This window comes from Stegodyphus dumicola, chromosome X1 (genome assembly GCF_044657685.1).
Source record: "Stegodyphus dumicola isolate Sdum_Otavi_A_Nest chromosome X1, ASM4465768v1".
NCBI classification, from domain to species: domain Eukaryota; kingdom Metazoa; phylum Arthropoda; class Arachnida; order Araneae; family Eresidae; genus Stegodyphus; species Stegodyphus dumicola.
In genome coordinates this window covers 173,370,105-173,390,908 of record NC_140780.1, presented here as the reverse complement: position 1 = coordinate 173,390,908, position 20,804 = coordinate 173,370,105, and the positions used below count along the sequence as shown (strand labels likewise).

The window sequence follows — 20,804 nt, the reverse complement described above, 5'->3', positions numbered from 1 at the left end:
GCATTGAGTAATATTAACTGTATAAAAATACTTAAAATATATAAAAATTTATTTCTGTAGTGTATATCATGGAAAATGGTAAAGAACTGTGGACTGCAATTTTCGCTTTTTTTATAGGCTGATGTGCAGAATTTAATTTGGGATTCATACTTCAAATTCATTTGCACCCTTAATATCTATCTGTCTATATATATGTAACCACATATAGACACACACGCATGTGCAAAGAAAGCTCTCACACAAATTACCTCTGAAAATTATCTATGTTTTAGGGAAAACAATTTAAATAGTGATACTGAATATCTCCGATATCATGTTGTTTCCACAGAACACAGAAGTTGTCTGTTTGCAGATGATCTGTTGATTAATGTTAATTGAATTGCAGGAGTTGCAGATAAGCTCTTAATTGCAGAGAAAAATTAATCTTTTGTTAAATGACAGGATGTTAAAGCTGGAAGCTATAAAAGTGCTAATAAATGAAGTCCCTTTTTTAGTTCCATTGATGAAATTGTGTTGAGTTATATTACTGGAATATTGAAATCATTTGGAAGTTCAGGTTCACCAGATGATGCATTTGATGTAAATGAATTTGCAGAAATGATGAGTGCTTATATCCCAGCCTTTTCAAATTTAAACAGGTGAGTAAATTTTGAGTTTTAAAGCCTTTGTAAATCTTGCACATTAAATTTTTTAAATTCTCATCTTTGTGACTGTTAACTAAAATAAAACTTCGTTAGGAACATTTGTTCTGATGATATGCATTCCCCCCCCCCATTGTAGCTGATGTTAATCTCTGCAAAAGTATCAATGTCAGAAAAATGTGTTATAGAAGTGACACAGATTATAGTGCTATGGCTTAGGATAAGAACAGCCTACAGCATAGCTAAACTATAAGTCACTTGATATCATAAATCATATTGAGAACTACTGCTTTTAGTTAGCTGTTTTGTTATTTAGCAGCAAACATTAATTTACGTTCTTGAATATACAGTACAAAGTCTTTAATCCAGATGTCCATAATCCAGACCTCAAAGCTACAAACTTTCTGCGCATGTGTAGCGTTTACGTGTGCATAATATGTTTATGCATGCGCTTTTAATGCATAACAGATGGTATAAGCTAGGCTAAAATTATCTAATTATCTATTTCAGTTAATGTTGCAGATTGCATTGTTCCTTAATCCTCTGATTGGATCCAGCTTATTATTTTTTGCAGACTGTTAGAGCAATTTTATAAAAAATAAGCTTGAACTTTTGATTATGTCAAAAAGAGTTTCCGATTCAGGAGCTGCCAAAGGATCTACAAAGCGAAAGCGTGTTTCAGTGGCCATAAAAAAAAGTGGAATTGCTGCTTAAAATGGATAAAGGCATGAAGAAAGTGACCGAGAGGTTAGTGAAAACGAAAAAATTTTGATTGATAAGTTAGTCGGTATTCTCGTCACAGCAATTACAGGACTTGAACAGCAAAACTTTGTAACTGAACAAGAAATTATGTCTGTTTATAGAATTAAAGAGAAAGTATTAGCACATAAAATGAAGCAACTTAAACAACTTCAATTAAAAGAAATTTTTAATAAAATAAACAAATAAATATTAAGCTTTTTTTTAGTAAATTTTGATACCCTTTAGACCATAATTGCTCTTTATTTCATAAAGTATGGTTTCATATTTTTAATTTTATAATTTCTGCATGCCATCTTACCAGATTTAAATTGATGATCTATAATTCAGAAAAACCCCTAATCCGGAATCTCCGAAGTCCAGACGAGTCCGGATTAAAGACTTTGTACTGTATAAATATTATTATTGCAATTTTGAATATTTGTAAAGTTATGTGAAATTAATGCTATGTTCCAAACGTTTTTAACCTTTGACTGCAAATCTGAAAAAAGTAACATTGCTACTGAACTGTCGTATTACTTTTGATGCAGCACATATACTTATGTTAATTATGTTTTGTTAACTTAGTACATTGGGACTAATTCCTTGGTCTTAAAATATGTTTATTATTATGAAATGCTGTTTGGAAATGTGAGTACAAGGTGTGTGTGTGTGTATATATATAATGTTGTATGATCTTAAATTCACTTAGTTCGAAAACAAGTTAATCTAATACTTGCACAATAGCTGCAAAGTAAGATAATAATAATAATTTATTTACTAAAGAAATATTGATTATATTATCTCCTAATATTAATTTTAGTAGAAGTATCTAAAAAGATTGAACCCATAGGTAGGAAGTTTAATTCCGAAAATTTTTTTAAAGTAACTTGAATGTAAATTGTTTAAAATGTTTTATGGGGACGTGAAGTAAATCATGAATAACAAAATTTCAAATTGTGAAAAAGAAATGAAATTAAAAGCAAGTAATTATTGCTATTGATCGGAAATTAGTTGACTTTTCAACGGGAACTCCCATTCAATGAACAATAATTAATAAATAAATACGAAGGTGTTTCGTCTTTTACTCAAGTAATTATGGTGATGCCAAACTGGCAAATTAAGTTAGGCCAAATATTTCCGTGAAGGGAAGGTATTTAGAACCAAAGTAGAGTACCAAAGAACTCATTCTAAATTAAGCATTTTCGCTAATACAAATTTTGAGTGAAAAGCAATTTATGTAGTAAAATTGATAAAATACTTGAGTAATTGTCCTCCCGACACCCTCGCTTTTATGCATGTTAAATCAAAACTATTTGTAAAAAAAATAAACATTGTTAATTGGAATTATGAAATAGAACTCAGTAACTGAAATAAACATTAGAAAATTCAGAAATATAATGCAATCTTTACAAAAACAAATCAAATAATAAAAATTTAAAATTATTATATATATAATAAGAAAAGGGAATGTACATGAAGATATAAAAGTCCAGAAAAAGCATTAATTAACTTACGTTCTTTCTAGTGGGATGTGGGCTAATGTTTATTTCAATTACTTTGAGTAAACAGGTGCATTAGGGATCATAAGGGATGATATATTATAAAAGAAAAGTGTTTTTAGGTCTCATTCAGTATCAGTGTATATACTCATTCAGTATCAGTATATATACTCATTCAGTATCAGTATATATACTCATTCAGTATCAGTATATAGTATACTCATTCAATATCAGCATATCAAGAATAAAAACTTGAATGGAGCTACAGAGTTGTCCTGTATTCTTCACTGTAAGTCCGTAATGTGTACAAGGATGTGCATGGTACTAGAAGAGACAAATTACATAGGATGCGAAAAGTTTTGAAGTGCTCTCTTATGTATTCATTAAACAGTTTAATAGTATTAGTATGCACTTTTGGGGATTATAAATAACATGCATCTCCTTATAACTGAAAATTAAATTATAATTATCAAATGAATTTAATGATTATATTTATTTGTTTATTAACATTTCATTATTACATTATTTTCGTCTAGGAATTTCCTTTTTCCCCACTGAACATTACATACATGTAAGTCACAAGGCTGAAAAACACTGCTATAAACAAATAATCCGATCCAGTTCCAGTTGAACAGCACTAATTAGCACTAATTGTTTACGGAAAGTATCCTAATTTTGATTTTATGTGCTTATTTAATTAAATATGGCGAAGCATACAAGGTGTGTCTAGGCATGATTTGATGGAGAATTTGCTAAGGAAAATGGGCTCATATTTATATACCTTAAGGAAATCCACGAAAATCCTTACACATAGTGGTAGGCTGTAGGAGGGCTCGTTCAATCCATTTGTTAACTTTGCATCTAATTTTCAAGTCCCCCCATTTTTTTGGCTAGTTTATTCATTCAAAGGAAAATAAATGCTACTCGCTGAACTTTGCACTTTAGTCTGAATAACTGCTAAACCTGATGAACAGTATATTTCTGTGACAAGGACAGCTTTCTGACTTTACAATCTATTTTACATTTAGCGAGCTTGTGATGACTAAGTTTATTCGCTATTTTGTTTAATTTCTGCAATATTTTGTAATTCTTATATTTTTGTAAATTTCCAAAATTCCTTATTGGCTGCGGGGGCTTTGAATTATTTCAGGTGGCGAAAACTTGTGAGAAGTAATTTATGGGACAAGGGAAGGCCTAGGAATGCTTGAGGGATGTTTGTTGCAGATTTATTATGTGAGTGAAAACGTTTGTTAAAATTTTGAATATACTAGTGGAATGGAAATTAATTAATTCAAAGCCCCCTGCTGCCGATAAGAAATTTCGGACAGACAGACAACCCTTCTGAGTAAGAAACCAAAGAGAACACTTTGGCCACATCCCACTAGAAAAAACGTAAGTTAATTAATGCTTTTTCTGACCTTTCATATCTTCATGTACATTCCCCCTTTTTCCCCTTATTATATATATTCTTTTCAATTTTTATTATTTAATTTGTTTTTGCAAAGATAGCATTGCATTTTTTAATTTTCTAATGTTTATTTCAATTACTCTGAGTTCTATTTCATAATTCCAGTTAAGATTACCAATTTTTATACAAATAGTTTTGAATTAACATGCATAAAAGTGAGGGTGTCGGGCTCAATTACTCAAGTATTTTATCAATTTTACTACATAAATTGCTTTTCACTTTAAATTTGTATTAGCAAAAATGCTTAATTCAGAATGAGTTCTTCGGTACTCTACTTTGGTTCTAAATACCTTCACTTCACAGAAATATTTGGCCTAACTTAATTTGCCAGTTTGTCATCACCATAATTACTTGAGTAAAAGACAAAACACCTTCGTATTTATTTATTAATTACTAGCCGCTATGCGGCCAGCCTTCGTCTGACTTTTAAACGTATGCCTATATATGCATTGTCTAGATGCACCTATGTACCAAATTTCAAAGCTGTGGGTCTATTAGCTTACGCACAGCGCAAACGAAAGACACACACAGACAGACTTGTTCGTTTATTATATGTAGAGAAAATCATGCAAAACTTTTCGATATCTTACAAACAGTGAAATAAGCAAAAAATAACATGAAAGAAACCCAAAAACAAAAAATTCTGTGCAGAATTTTACTCTGCAGAACAACTTTATCCAAAAAAAAAAATCAATAAAAATGTATTATATATATAAAAAATTGGCAATGAAATATGCCAATCTCTTAAAAACAGTGACATAAGAAATACGATGAAAAATTGTTGCCAAACCTATATTTCTAAAAGAATGAAACTATTCAAAATGATGCAATTTCATAAAAAATCTATCAACAACAATAAGAAAGGAAAACTGTTGCCAAAATGACATTTTAAAGATGTGAGATGTGAGAAGTGTACTCGAAAGCTTCATCGAAATTTTTTTTTTTTAAAATACAAAATATTATCATTTTTCCGAAATTCTTTTTGTAAAAGCAGTTGCAAGGATAAAAGTTTAATATGTCCAAAAATCAAAGAAAAATAAACTGTTTATTTTTTTTTAAAAAAAGTTTTTAGAAAAAATCCAGTTGAAAAGGTGTTAAGCTCACTTTGTTATATAAATTCGTATTTAATTGATTTATTGAAACACGAAGTTTATTTTAAGGTCATAAAATAGTTAAGTGCCTACTTTTCATGACGATGTGAAAATGGAGTGTGTAGAGTAAAATCTCGCTTTCCTATAGCCCATTATGTCTCACAATAACTCGATTTTGTCACAAAACATAAAATAAAAAAAATTCTAATTCTAATTTCAAAAAAATTGCTTCGAGGTGCACTGACTCTTGTCTAGATGCACCTATGTACCAAATTTTGTAGCCGTGGGTCTATTAGCTTACGCGCAGTGCAAGCGAGAAACACACAGACAGACTCTTTCATTTATTATATGTAGAGATTGTTCATTGAACGGGAGTTGGTTTGTTCCCCTTGAAAAGTCAACTAATTTCTGATCAGTAGCAATAATTACTTGCTTTTAATTTCTTTTTCACAGTTTGAAATTTTGTTACCCATGATTTACTTCAAGTCCCCGTAAAACATTTTTAATAATTTACATTCAAGTTACTTTAAAACATTTTTCGGAATTAAACTTCCTACCTATGGGTTCAATCTTTTTAGATACTTCTACTAAAATTAATATTAGGAGATAATATAATCAATATTTCTTTAGTAAATAAATATATATACACATGGCAAGGCAAGTGGCAGTAGTGATGTTGATCACTTATTGTGGCAGTAGCATCCATTCCTGTAATAATGCATGTGAGAGCTTGGAGATGGTGCCTTGGGGCACATTGTGCTCTGCTATCCGTCATCCCAACATGTCCCTCACACATTCTATGGCATTTGTATCCAGTGATTGCTGTGAAATGGTTTCATTCTCCAGATAACTCCGAACCACTCGAGCTCTTTGTGGACGGCTGTTATCATCCATAAATATTGTGTCAGTACCCATTGCAGTGATAAAGGACAGACAAGAGGTTTAGAATTTGATTGCAGTATTGGATGGCTGCGACCGAACCACTAAAAATCACAGAGAGGTTGATGCAGCCATTAATTGCTATCCCAGCCCATGCAAGTAAGCCTTTTTCTCTTCTCCCTTTTGACAATGTTTGGTTCCTGATAGTGTGTCTGGTGCTCCCGCCATATCATTTGCCTTAGGGAATCGTTCTGGGTGTTAAATGAGGACTCTTCCATAAAGAGTATGTGACCCCACTGCTTTGGTGTCCAGCTACAATGTTCACTCTCCCAATTCAACTATGCTCTGACATGTGATGGGGACAAAGGGACACAAACAACAAGTCGTCGGGCATACAGTCCATCTTCATGCAGGCAAAGTGACACAGTTTGCAGTTCATGCAGTCAAAGCGACACAGTTTGCCAGGATATGGGCTGTCATGTAGTAGCACCAGCTGTCATACTGTGAATGTGATGTGACGCCAGCTGTCATACTGTGAATGATCTACGGCATCTTTGCACATAGCAACAGAAGGCAATCATCTGCCTGCTGTGGTAATTCTCTGACATTCAAACCTTTATCTTCTACAGGGGCTTTGATCCCTTTCATAATGAATCCATAGCCAACTGATGACACAAAAATGCACATTCAGCTTTCTCGCTACAGCAGATTGTCTTGCACCAGCTTGTAAGATCCCAACAGCCTTCTAACACAACAGCCTTCTTCATGCAGATAATGTGGTCGGCTCATGCTTTCCACTTCAGCTATTTCGGATTACATGGAGCTATCGCTGCTTGTGAAATGATGCATAGGTCTGGCATGTCCCTTTTTAAGGTAATGTAGTATGACTGTGGGATTCTGTTTTATGCTAATTTTGGTTGCTTATTTGCATTTGGTGGTGCAACCTCTACCTCCATATGTATGTAAGCTATATGTTTTTGTTTCCCTTTTTACATTGTACCTTTTTTTTTAGTGTTTGTTGCTTATTTTTTGAACATCTGAGGACATATATATGTATGTATGTATAAATAAATATAAAGTTTCTTTTAATTCATTGTTTGGTAATCGGATAAGCCGAAATCATGTTCTATACCAAATAAATTTATTAATTTTATAAAGATTTTGTGATTTCAGATTAATTTAAATCATATAAGATGCTCAAATATTTTTTAAAAGGCTCTTGTTGTATTTCATCAAAATACCCCAGTTAAATGTTGACTGATAGCAGGCTTACTGTATCATTTATTGCTGTACTTTTATGCATTTTTTCTTTTTCTCTTTTCTTTCTGCTTTTTATTTATTTATTTATTTATTGTTAGTCTTGTTTTGTTTTCATCATATAAGTAAATTAAAATCTCTTTCATAGCTCTCGTATATATGACTGGATGATGTATTTGTCTAGTTTTCTGGAAGAAAATTCAAATGATACTGGTGAGATATTACATATATTTTTTATTTTATTCTTGTTTCACTAAGGTAATTTTACATATTTTTTTAATTGCTTATAGGATTAAATATTTAAGTTTGGTACTAAGTCTCAAATTTATTGTTTATCCATGAGATCTGGAACCCCTGATCATGGCCCATCAGCGGCCGAGCGGCAAAGTCGCTGAACACTGGTAGTTCGGTCCAAGGTTCGAATCCTGTGAAAGGGCTGGCTGCATGGGCGTTTTCGTGGTTTTCCCCCATGTGTAACATGTATACAAGTCAGTTTCTTTTAGAAAGTCCTCCACAAAGGTATCCCTTCCCTTAGGCAGATAGCCATAGTGTGCTTTGCCATAATTAAATACACCAACACCATCTCCTGATCAGAGCCAAAATGCTAATTGTTTGCACGAATATGGCTGAAATTGTTGTGACACTTACCCTAAGTTTTACTAATGTTAAGTTGAAATAAACGCTCTCGTATTTTTCTCTGATTCACATAACATATACTTGCTCAGACCACAAATGTAAAATAAATGCTTTAAATTTAAGGACTAATGAATGTTTAACTGCAATGTATGGCATTTTTAATGAAGTGCTTCCGTACTGTAGGTGATTATATGCCCTGATCCAACTACATGTATTTGGAAAGGAAATTTGAAAATCTGCAAATCTCTTTTGTTTTCTTTAAAAAATATCAACCAGTCATGAAAATCATATTTTTATTTGTGTTTCACAGTAAGTGATGATTTTATGCATAGGAAACATTAATAACATCTGTGAGTACCTTGGCCACCAAACTTTTAGTATCAGAAGTAATGAGGGAAGACTGTTGGTAGCAATCATCTTTGACTAGCATTAATTTATTCATAAGGACCCTTTACCTGAAGGGTATGTAATAAATTCTTTGTTCTACAAAAAATAAAATAGACCAGTTCCTTGAAAGGATCCACTGTGCACTAAGCCAGAAAAAGCTTGATTGGGCAACTGGTTTTGTTGCCTAATAATGCTTTTATGCAATAGAACTATTGTCCAACTCTTTGTTGCACCCCTTCAAAAAAATGGGGGACATTACTAGATTAGGTGCCCACTGATAATCCTCCTTCCCCAATGAGCGAGTTACAAGATTTAATAATGAAGATACTATTGGGAGTATTTCAGAAATTCATAAAAATGCAACAAAGAATTGAAGACAGTTGACTTTTGCTGAGGTATCCATTAAGTACTCAAGTGTTCTATAATATTTGAAGTAATTAAAAAAATCTATGTTAAAAGTTCCTCCATCCAGATAGAGAAAAGTCTGAATTTGGGGGGTTTTAACCCTAGAAATTTATTAAATGCAGTGCAGATACATAAAAGTTCAGGCATGAAAATATAGCAAAATTGTTATATATGTGGGATTTTAAATCCATAGCTTAATATTTTTCCTCGTGCACTGTCTAAATTTTAGCTGTTGATTGCACAAGTGAAATTGATAGAACTCTTGCAACTTTGTTTTACGAGAGGAGCTGTAAGATGTTATGCATGTTGCATTAATATATGTAAGACAATATAAATGTTGTCATGTTAATAGATATAAGATGTTAGAGATGCTGTATTAATAGATGAACGATCTTATAGATGTATTAATGTTTCATTAAATGTGTTTTGTTTGAATATGAATTGTGATTTTGAAACTAAAGAACCCACAAAATTGGTGTCAGAAGTGGGATCAAATTACAAGCAACAAATAGAGGAATATGCAGCAATATTGGATGAAAAAGAAATACTTCTGTTAATAGTGAAATCGATGCATCAACTGCTCGAATTTTCAACAACTCTTTTTATGCTGCTGTTGATGAAGATCATGAGCTAAAACAAAATATTAGTAAGTCATCAGTTCAATTTCCATTTTCACAGTTTTCAAATGTGTATCTAAATTTTGATGATATTGAAAGCTTGATTTCTAAATTTGACGGTAATCTGTATAATTTGGTTGATAAATTTATTGAAAACTTTGAGGATGTATCTAATTTGTTAAAACTAAATGAATTACAGAAACTGATATTCGCCTGGTAAATCAAAATTATTTATTGAAAGTGAAACGTGTGTGATTATGGCAAAGCTTTGAGGGCTATCTGCCTAAGGGGAGGGATGCCTTTGTGGAGGACTTTCTAAGGGAAACTGGCTCGTATACACGTTACACATGGGGAAAACCACGAAAACGCCCATGCAGCCAGTCCGTTCGTGGGATTCGAACCTCGGACTGAACTAGCAGTGTTCACCGACTTTACCGCTTGTGTGCTGGTGGGCCCTTGAAAGTGAAATGAAAATTAATTCTTGGAATGCGGTTAAGGCTTTATAAGTAAATGAATATGGTGTTCAGTATAACTCTGCTCAGTTAACATGAATTATTATCGAAACGAAAAATGCAGGAAAAGGAATCTCTATATGAATATTTTTTGGTAAAAATTCTGGTAATTAAAAATTAATAAATCTATGTTCCAATGGTAATATTGGAAACGTCACTTTAATTGAATATCTTATTAATGGTATAAATGATTCTACATTTAATAAAGCTATTCTTTATGGTTGTAAAACTTTGGCAGAATTTCAGGAAAAACTTAAGATATATGAAAAAATTAAATTAGATAATTATGAAAACAAATCCGTTAAGCCTAATTCTAAAACCAAAGGCGACCATATTGAAAGTAAAATAAAAACAAATATTTGTTACTATAACTACGGAAATCTTGGTCACGCGGAGAATTTTTGCAAAAATAAGAGCAAGGTGAAAAAATGCTTTCATTGCGATTTATTTGGACACATAGCTTCGAAATGTACAAAACATAAGACGAATATAAAAGATCTTGCCAGAGTGAATCATATATTTGTAGAGAAGCAGTTGATTGATATGCATAAAACTGTATCGATAGATAATGTAGAAGTAATAGCTCTGATTGATACAGGAAGTGATATAAATATAGTATCGGAAAACATTTATAAAGTAATTGGTTCACCTAATATTAATTCTTCCGATTTGATTCTAGTAGGCTTTGGTAACAATAAAGTAAAACCTAATGGTTATTTTAAAGGTTCCATACGAATCGATGATTGTGAAATTAAATCAAATATTTATGTTGTGTCTCAGGGAACAATGAAAGAAAATGCCGTTATTGGAAATGAATTGCTTTCGCAAATGGAAATCATTATAAACAAGAGTGGGATATGTATGAAAGTAGCAGAAGATGAAACCGAATCGAATTTAATGAATGTAAATGTAGATCAAGAAGATGAGTTAGATAATCATTCGGATATTAATAAAGCTTGTAAGTCCAAAGTAAACCACTTAATTGAATGCTATATTCCTAATAAAACGAAAAACCGTATGGAAGAAACAGATGCTGCTTCAGATGAGTTAAAGGAAGAGGAGTCTCAGGAAGAAAAACATGTTGTTAAAAGTGGGAAAGGAAAATAGCAAAATGTAGAGGAACAAAAGAATTCCATGCCTAAAGGAAGAAGAAAAAATCCATGTAAGAAAGTTCAAGAAATCAAACATAGTAATGAAAAAAATAATGATTTCATAAAAACCACTTCAGGGCCAAAACGTTCTGGAAAAAGAAAGAATTCAGAATCTGAGAAACTAGTTGAATATAATGCTGGTGAAACAGAAATATCAATAGTAAGAAAGAGTAAACAGCAAGAGAAACTTCAAGCTAAAGAACTGGATACTGGTACATCTGAATATCTTAAAGGAAGAGAAGCCAAAGGAAAATCTACTACCAATATTAAAATGCACAGTATTTTAAAAGATGACCAACCTATTTCTTCAAGACCCAGACGTTTACCAATTATAGACAAAGAAAGTGTCCTACTAATACAGAAAAAAGCTATTTTACAAATGGATTTGGATGCTAGATCTTTGGAAAGAAAATGTTCTGTATCAGAACAGACTATAGAAATGTTACAGAAGCAAAGAATGAAGTAGAAGCTGCAAAATTTCAGAGGAGAACCAAAGATAAAATCCTGTCTGAGAAACAAAATGAAGTTCAAAATGTTAAATTAAACATGCAAGAAATGTTGAATGAAATTTTAGAAAAAGATTGCATGAGGGAAATTATGGAGAAAAGATTATTTGCTAAAAAAGCAGAATTGGAAAGAAAAATGTGTATCACTCATGAAGAATTTCGTCAGTTGCGAGAAATTCTTAATGCTGATGATTGGGAATATTACGGAGACCTGTGGGATGCTGCTGCTTTTCCAGCATCATCTGAGGGGACTTCAACTTGCGAATCAACTAAACCTAAGACGAGGCCATATAAGAGGCGTAAATCTTTTTTTGAAGAACCTTCTGTCCCCAAAACAAGATATCTTAAAGCAATATTAGCTGTTAATTTTATATCTGGAGTAAGCAAACAGAATGCTTCTAATTTTCAAGCAAGAGGAAAAGAAAACATTAAAGAAATAATTGACGCAGAAATTCATAATAGTTTTAAAACTTACCGAGAAGAGCTCCGAAAAGACGCGAAAAAACAAATATTTAAGGTAGAAGAAGAAAATAAAAAAACATATAACTTTCAAAGGCGTTCTTCAAAATGTTGTGAAATTAATGATTCAGTATCAATCAAAAGAATGCAATTTGGACCAAACCTTAAGTTAAAATCAAAGTATTTAGGCTCGTCTAAGATTGTCAAAATAAAGAATGACTCTTATGATGTTGTAAAAGAAGATCATGAAAGACCCACAAAAACAACTACATGCACTGAATACATAAAACCATCAACCCAAGCTGAAGAAGATGTATAAAATAATACTGATTATGACATTTAAACGTGGAGTGATACGACTGATAACCAAACTGTGATTTTTCATCTAATAATGACTTTTATTTCAGTTAATGTTATTTTTAAGATGAAATGAAGTTTTCGAAAATGTTAAAGATTGAAGATATTTTTAGATGAAAATTTCTGAAAAATAGAAGGGACTATTGACGATGTTATTGTTGCAAAGATGAAGGACTTTTAAGATGTTTCCTTATTGTCCTTAGCACACAGTGTTCCCCTCCTTTCGTACTTCTTTTTAGGTTTCAGCTTACTCATGATGATGGTTCTTTTACCGAAGACAATAATGATGTAAGATGACCAATGATTTATGATGTCAAGAGTAGAATAATGTCATTGAGGTCGACGCATAGCAGGAAGGCTGAATGTGGGATTTTAAATCCATAGCTTAATATTTTTCCTCGTGCTGTCTAAATTTTAGCTGTTGACTGTACGAATGAAATTGATAGAACTCTCGCCACTTTGTTTTATGAGAGGAGCTGTAAGATGTTATGGATGTTTCGTTAATATATGTAAGACGATATAGATGTTGTCATGTTAATAGATGTAAGATGTTATAGATGCTGTATTAATAGATGAAGGGTCTTATAGATCTATTAATGTTTCATTAAATGTGTTTTGTTTGAATATGAATTGTGATTTCTAAACTAAAGAACTCACATATATGTGAATAGAAATCGAATATAGCAGTACAGAAAAGCCTGGAAAGTATTTATATTAATGTTTAACAATGTATTTTTCTTAATTATATTTGTAAAAATATTGAAAACATGGCTACATGATATTTTGTTCTGAAATTCCCTTATTGAATTTCAGGTTTTTTATTATTGCTGTTGTCTCCTTTTCCTCGATACATATATATGCATAATTAATTTTAAGTATTCTTAAATATAAAATTCATGTATTTGTATAATATATTAGCTTTCATATGACAGAAAAATGTTATGTTGCTTAAAAATTTGGATCTGTTTTGCAGTGGTTTTTATTTATTTTTTATTTTTATTTATTTATTTATTTATTTATTTTTTTGGTGCGTGTGTGTGAAAGACTGACTTTCTATGAAATTTTTATACATATTACATATATATCTATACATAAGTCTTAAATTTAGTGCATTTTCTTTATTTATGAATTTTATTTAGGAATTTAGATTATATGTATATGTGCAGTAAAAGGCTAAAAGTTATGGGCTAGATGCCTATTTACAATGGTTACAGAATTATGCTTCTCTAGCCCTCAGGCAAGGTCAAACTTTTAATCGTGGAGTAAACAATTTGCTTGTACCATTCTGCAGGGATAGCTGTCCCAAGACATTTGGGACGTCTATACGTCTATACGACAGTTATTAAACCAGTGTTCAGAAAGAACTAAATCACTTTTCTCAATTTCAGTTTTTCTTAGGTTAGATGTGTAGAAGTAATTAAGGTACTAAATAATTCTCCAAAATAAAATAAGGTTAGAGTAAATGTGCATAATATAAATCATAGCAGAAAAAGTTTCACTCAGCAGAAAGCATTCTTTTATATCCTCCTGAAAAATTTTTGCATGGTGACTTATTAAATTAAGGATGCATTTTGCATTTACATGTTGTATTATTCCTTTACCATCAGAATGCTCAAGAACCACGAAATGGGCTGGCGATCTGCAAGGATGTCCCCATATTGCATATGTGTTAGTGATTGCTTCAGAGAGACAAAGCTTTCAATGTAGGTCATGTAATCATGCTTTATATCTCTCTAAAGCATTTGCAACATAAGCAATGTTTCACAGAGAAAGAATCAGTCAGTGCATTAAAATAACAATTCTCTACTGTTGTATTACTTTTTATTTTCCTTCTTCTCGATTATGTGAGCAGTTAAAGCATCAAAAGCAAAACTAGTGTAATTCTTTGGCATATTGAATGACACTAAATTCAGTTTGCCAAACAAAAAGTATTGTAAATGGAGGAGGGAAATCCTTGAAGGGATTGAAAAGTTACCCCCAAAGTGGGCAGAAGTAATAGAAGATTATGCATAATGTGTTGATAATTAAATTTATGCAATTTTTTTCTTTTAACCATGTTTTTAATGTTACTGTTCTATCATCCAGCTGAAAAGATCTTTATTGTCATTCCCTTGCCAGTGTGTGAGCATTAAGCCATAAGATAATCTTCATTTACCAAATCCAGAAAACCAGGTATTGATGAACAGCTCTTTTTGGATATATTTTCTGTTCGGTTCTCACCAGAATTTGCTTTGATTTCATAAAGTGAATCCCATCTGTGTAATCATAATTAATTGTAATTGCCAGTAATAGTTCTGCATGTCATTTGTTCATGTGGCATTGTTGTTGGTTAGTAGAGATGCCATTTTTACAGATTCTGATGGTACTGTAGACTTCATGGCTTACTCAACTCTTGACATTGTTGGCCAATGCAAGCAGGGCTTCTACATAGCCTCTGTAATTTCCTACCATCATTTTAATAATAATTATCATGCTAGATTGAAAGTCAGGTAACTGATGGCTTGCAGCTATATTTTATTAACAATTATCCTGAAATGAATGAATTTCAAATTTTTAGGCTGCTGAGCAGTCATCTGCAACTGGCTTCCAGTATTTTGGATTTGTGTACAACTGCTGTTTCATTTTGAATTGCTATTCCTATGACTTTGGTGTCTTGGCGCTTTGTGTGTAGTTTATTTCGGGTCTTACAACTTTATTTATATTCTTAAATATGATATAAATGGACAGTTTATAATATATAATGTTCAATATTTTTGTTTATTTTAATTTAGACAGAAGCAGTTATGTGCTTGAAGATGTATTATTTAGATCTCTTGAAAAAGAAGTCCCTGTATCTGAAGTTAAAAGTAATTGTGATATAGTTCCAAAAAATCATCAAGCTTCTCATTCTCGGCGGAAATCATACCAAAGTTCTCGTAGCTGTTCAAGTCAATCAGAAGATGAGGAAAAATGTATAAATGTGAGTGCATTTCCTTTGTAGTTTCATACTGAATTCTTAAATTTTACCTAGCTTAAAAATTATACATGTGTGTTTAAATATGCAGCAGGGGTGTTTGTGCTCGGGGGAAAGCCCAGAATTCCAAGGATTTTGAACTTCGATGCCCGGAATTTCCGGGCATCGTCGTTCAAAAGGAAGTAGGAATAATAATGAATTATTTATTTTGATCTGGGTAATTTTGTTTGCTTTGAAAGCAGAAAACACAAGGTCAGTCTGTGTGGTGAAAACTTTTCCTTTCTTTCTCCAAAGGCAGTGATAATGCGTGAAAAGGGGGGGGAACTTCTTTTTTGTTCTTTCCTTATTGTGAGTTATGACTCATTCTCCCGGTTCTCGGACATTCTCTTCTGGATTCTTTTCGGCAAGTAGGCGCGAAGAAAAAAAAGGGAGAGACTTCATTCGACCAGATGTGCGATCACATGACTCTGGGTTCAAAGGTCTTATCTCTCCTGGCGTGCCGCCAATAAGTAGAAAAGGGGGATTTTTTGCCGTATTAGCTATTTGTCATTGATCGCTTCTCAACTTTTTTTTCTACGCTGTGTAAAATTTTCGTTTCATTTATTGATGCACGTGTAAATTTTTCATTTCGTTTATTGAAATATTTTTTTATTTATGTATGCAAGAGAATTTCACTATGAAATTTCTCGATATAAATAGTGATATTATACAATTAGAAGAAGGTGTCCGGAATGCATTTAGTTGGAATTGGATTGAATGGAGAGATGGTAATGGGGATACCATCGGCACATGGTGCAAGAAAATAAATGTTGCTGGACAAGCATATTGTGTTTTTTGTAACTCACTGCTAAAGTATGGTGGGGAAGGATTCAAGGCTTTCACAAATCATTCTAAAACTGTGACGCACATAAAATATTCAAAGTGCATTAGACATTCAATGACTTTAAGTAATTATGCTAATTCAAAAAATACTGATGACTTACTGGAGACTGATGCTCGGCCATTGGATATAGTGACAAGAAAAGCATGCCAAGAGGTATTAATAACTCCGTTTATTGCCAAGAGTTCTCATTCTTTCAATGTAGCTCCCAATTTAATTGAACTCTGTAAACAGTTGAGCCACGATCAGACGGCACTAAACTCGTTGGAAATGTCCAGGACTACTGCATGTTATAAGATGAAATATGGGCTCGCAAAAACTATTAAGGAAAATACCATTAAAACTTTAAAGGAGACTCCATTTTCTCTAAATTTGGATGAAAGTACTAGCAATGCTCAAGAAAGTATACTGGCAATATTGGTGCAGTTTTATGACAACAATCAAAATGAAGTTGTAGTTCATCATTTTGCATCTCTAAAGATGGAATCTTGCAATTCAGAAGCTGTTTTTAAAGCAGTTGTTAATACTATTGAAGATAATAATATTCCATGGGCAAACTTGATTAGTGTATTAATGGACTCATGTAACACCATGTGTGGAAAAAAAAGGGTGTTGAAACCAGACTACGATCAAACAAAGCACCCCACTTATTAGATATTGATGGTGACGCATGTCACACAGCTAATAACTGTGCAAAAAAATTTGCTTCATGTTTTGATAGATACTTAGAAGATTTGTTCGATGACATCTATTTTGATATGAAAAGCTGCAGTAAAAGAGAAAATTTTTTCAAAATCTGTGAATCCCTTGCCATTAAAAAACTTAAGCCCTTGAAGAGACCAGACCATAGGTGGGTGTACATTTTATGTGTTTTAGAAAGAATCAAAGATCTGTGGGATGCTCTTATTGCATTTTATTTTCACTACTTGGATAAAACTGATAAAGGGGATTATTTTTCTTATGATGAAACTGTATACAATAAAAGAAATATTTCTGCAGCTCAGAAAAAAATTGTTGAAGGGGTGTATTCTTGCTTGCATTCCCAACAACTCGCAAAGGATGCTTTAGCTCGGAAAAAAAGAATACTAAATGGGTTATTTATTATGCAAAACAAAACTTTATTGCATATGGCATTATATTCAGCAGTATTACCAGAGTTCAACACATATATTAAATTATTTGAAACAAAAAAACCAATACTTCATTTAATACATTCCAGTATTTATAAATTGATGGCAAAATTTTTCTCTTTTTTTTATGAAGCCAGAAAATATAGAGTGCACATCTTATAATGATTTATTAAAGGTTGATGTCACAAATCCAAAGTTCCATCTACCTAGCAAAGTAATATTTACTGGTGCAGAAGCTTCCACGCTCCTGAAGAAATTATCAAAAAATCATCCAATAGCAAAAGAATTCCAAATTTCTCTGATGAAAGCTTATACTAATACAGCACAGCATATGGAACAGAAATTACCCCTTAAAAATTCATATCTAATTAGTTTTACAGCATTAGATCCAGAGCTAAGAGGTAAAACCAGTACAATATTAGCTTTTGAAAAATTATCATCTTTTATGTCCCATATTTTGAGTGATAATGAAAAGTCAAAAGTAGAAGCTGAAATAAGGTTATATGAGAGTGATATTGATATCACCAAAGAAATGCTCTACACAACTGATGAAAGTGGAAATCAGGTCAAGTGTACAACTGATAAATATTGGTCTAAAGTTTTTAATTTAAAAGATGATTTCACAAATGATTATAAGTATCCTACATTGGCTAAATTGGTCAAAGCCTGCCTTAGCTGCTTCCATGGCCCATTAGTGGAAAGTGCATTCAACTTAATGGATACACTTGTCACTGACTATAGAACCTCTCTTAAAATTGATTCCCTAGATGCAGTGCAGACTATTAAATGTGATTTAATGGCTTCTAAAGAAACCTCATGTGAAAAATATGGCTCAAAAAATCCAATGACTGATCCAATTCACAATGATCTCTTACTGAATATGAACAGAAGTTGGAAAACATATCAAGAAGATTTAAAAACATGTATTTCAGATGAGTCACCTATAAAAGTCTCTGAAAAACCTTCTACATTAGCAGAAAAGCAAACTGCTTCTACCTCTGCATGTGCAGTTCTCGAGGAAATTTCTTCAACTGTAAATGAGGAAAATAAAAGTCAACCTTCCTGCAATTATGAAGTTCACCACAAAAGAAAGACAATCCCACAAACATCAGAAAATAAAAAAAAGCAGCAGAAATTAGATAATTTTTTTAAAAGAATTAATTCAGGTAATTTAAAATATTTACATAAAATGTAGTAGTTTATATGTGTGAAAATTTATGGTTATTAATTTTTCAAAAAAAGTAATTCATTGAACTTTTATAATTAGGTCATTCAATACTTCATAATTGTAATTTTTCATTTCTCTCCCCCCCTTCTCGAAACTCCAAAATGTCGGTAGTAAGTCCATAAAAGTTTCAGGGGATTTTTTGGGGTCCCACAAACACCCCTGATGCAGTCAAAGTGCAAATATCCTCATTTATGGTGTTCTGTAGAATTTGCAATTAGATGATTGACAGAATTTTTGTAGCTTAATAATTTAATGAATTGTTGGGTAAAATGGGCAATAATTTTGGCATCAAGTAAGTGAGAGATATTTAGCAATTGCAGCTGTGGGAGTTAACTGGTCATATGATTTTAGCATCAGTGGTTGAGGGACAAGGGACTGAAGTTTATGTATTCAGGAAGGTTATTCATGGGCACCCTTAAATATGAAATTTCTATTTCAACTAACCTTGATATATATTACTCTCCCCTTATATATTACTCTTACGTGCAGTCTGTTGTTGGTATGGAGGAGGAAACCTTATTTTTTTGTAAAAATGTGTATATTAAGTAAGCCAAAAAGACTAGGTTGTTGTTATTTATTCTCAAATTTTCTCTTAAGTAAATTGTCTCTGAAAATTTTTTTAGAATTAATAGTAAATTATTCCCAAAAATAAATTTTCTGTAAAAACTTTGAAAGTTTTCATAATTTGTTTATTTTTAGTTAGAATGAAATATTTAATTATTAATTAAATAGGTTAGAATCATTTGAAGGAAATGCCAATCCAGAAATCTAATATTTAGATGTGTTTATTAGCAACTGCTTGAATTACAAAGTGTAACCATTAAAAATTTCTTACAGGTATTGAACTGCAGATTTCGGATCGAAAATAAATATAAATTTCAATTTTTTCCTCCCTTAATGATGTTACATTATTATTTATGTATGTTTTGGTAATCATTTAGTAAGCGAAATAAAAAAAAATTAAATATTTTTTATTTTATTAATAAAATTTTCATTTTGTTTTTAAAAAAATTCTGTACCCTCAGCTGTTTTCAGATCGTGGATTTGGCCCACATGTAATTTGAGTTTGAAACCACTGCCATAGACTGCTAGTGTGATAAACCAGCTGCATTTGAAGTCTAAGCAGTACCATTTGTAACATGAACTAAACCAACGGTTTTGAACCTTTTTTTGCCCCATGCATTCTTTTCACCATTGCTAGATGATGATTCTCCCCTTCCTTTCTGTAACTCCAAAAATACATATACGTTTATTTAAATTTAGATTATTTTTAATCTGTTTTTTAAATTAAGGAACGAAAAGTATGGAAAATGTTGATAAATTCCAAAACTTGAAAAGAAGTATTTTTTAATATTCATAAACTAAAAGTAAATATTTGACACATCAAGAAAAGGCTAACCTCAATTCCTTCTTGAAAGTAAGAAATTCCCCCCCCCCCCCGGGCCTAGGGAAATGATTACTCACTGTCATATTTTACATCACTTTTTTTCCTCTGCAGTTCCCCATTATAGTTTTAGTTTATCTAGTAAAGAAGGGGCAATGAACTGAAGATAATTTTAATGGTAAGTAGTGTTAAATAATACAGAGCTGTACCGTGTAAATATGAGTATAATAAATAATTATTTTGCTACAACTTTAATAATTTCTGTGTACATCCCCTCCCCCTCTACTTAAGAAACATGATTAACAGTTTCTTGTGAATATTTCAGGTAATTGGGTTTAGTATGACTACTGAGTTAGAAACATTAACTGAAATGTTTCCTCACCTTCATATTTTGGAAGCAAAACAGTTTCTGTGCATGGCAGATGGAGATTGTGAAAAAGCTGTGCAACTGATATTACAGAAAGAAGAGAGTGGTCAGCAAATGAGTGAGTCTATAGTAACCAAGAGTATAGTACAGCACACAGTATATGGTCCTAAAGAGAAAGTTGTAGAAGATAAGAAACTCAGAGAGCAGATATTAAAAAGGTAAATGTGTCTGCTGTATCTTAGTAGCCAATAAAAAG

General features: G+C 32.0%; 1 protein-coding gene across 1 annotated transcript in view; it reads left to right on the top strand.

Annotated features, from left to right (window-relative positions):
- Positions 1-20,804, top strand: part of LOC118184156 (CUE domain-containing protein 2-B) — an 80,800-nt gene that overhangs the window by 18,484 nt on the left and 41,512 nt on the right. Inside the window, exons 3-6 of the mRNA XM_035353804.2 lie at positions 495-638; positions 7,725-7,789; positions 15,378-15,565; positions 20,507-20,766. Coding sequence (XP_035209695.1) covers positions 495-638; positions 7,725-7,789; positions 15,378-15,565; positions 20,507-20,766 — 657 coding nt within the window. The remainder of the gene's footprint in view (positions 1-494; positions 639-7,724; positions 7,790-15,377; positions 15,566-20,506; positions 20,767-20,804) is intronic.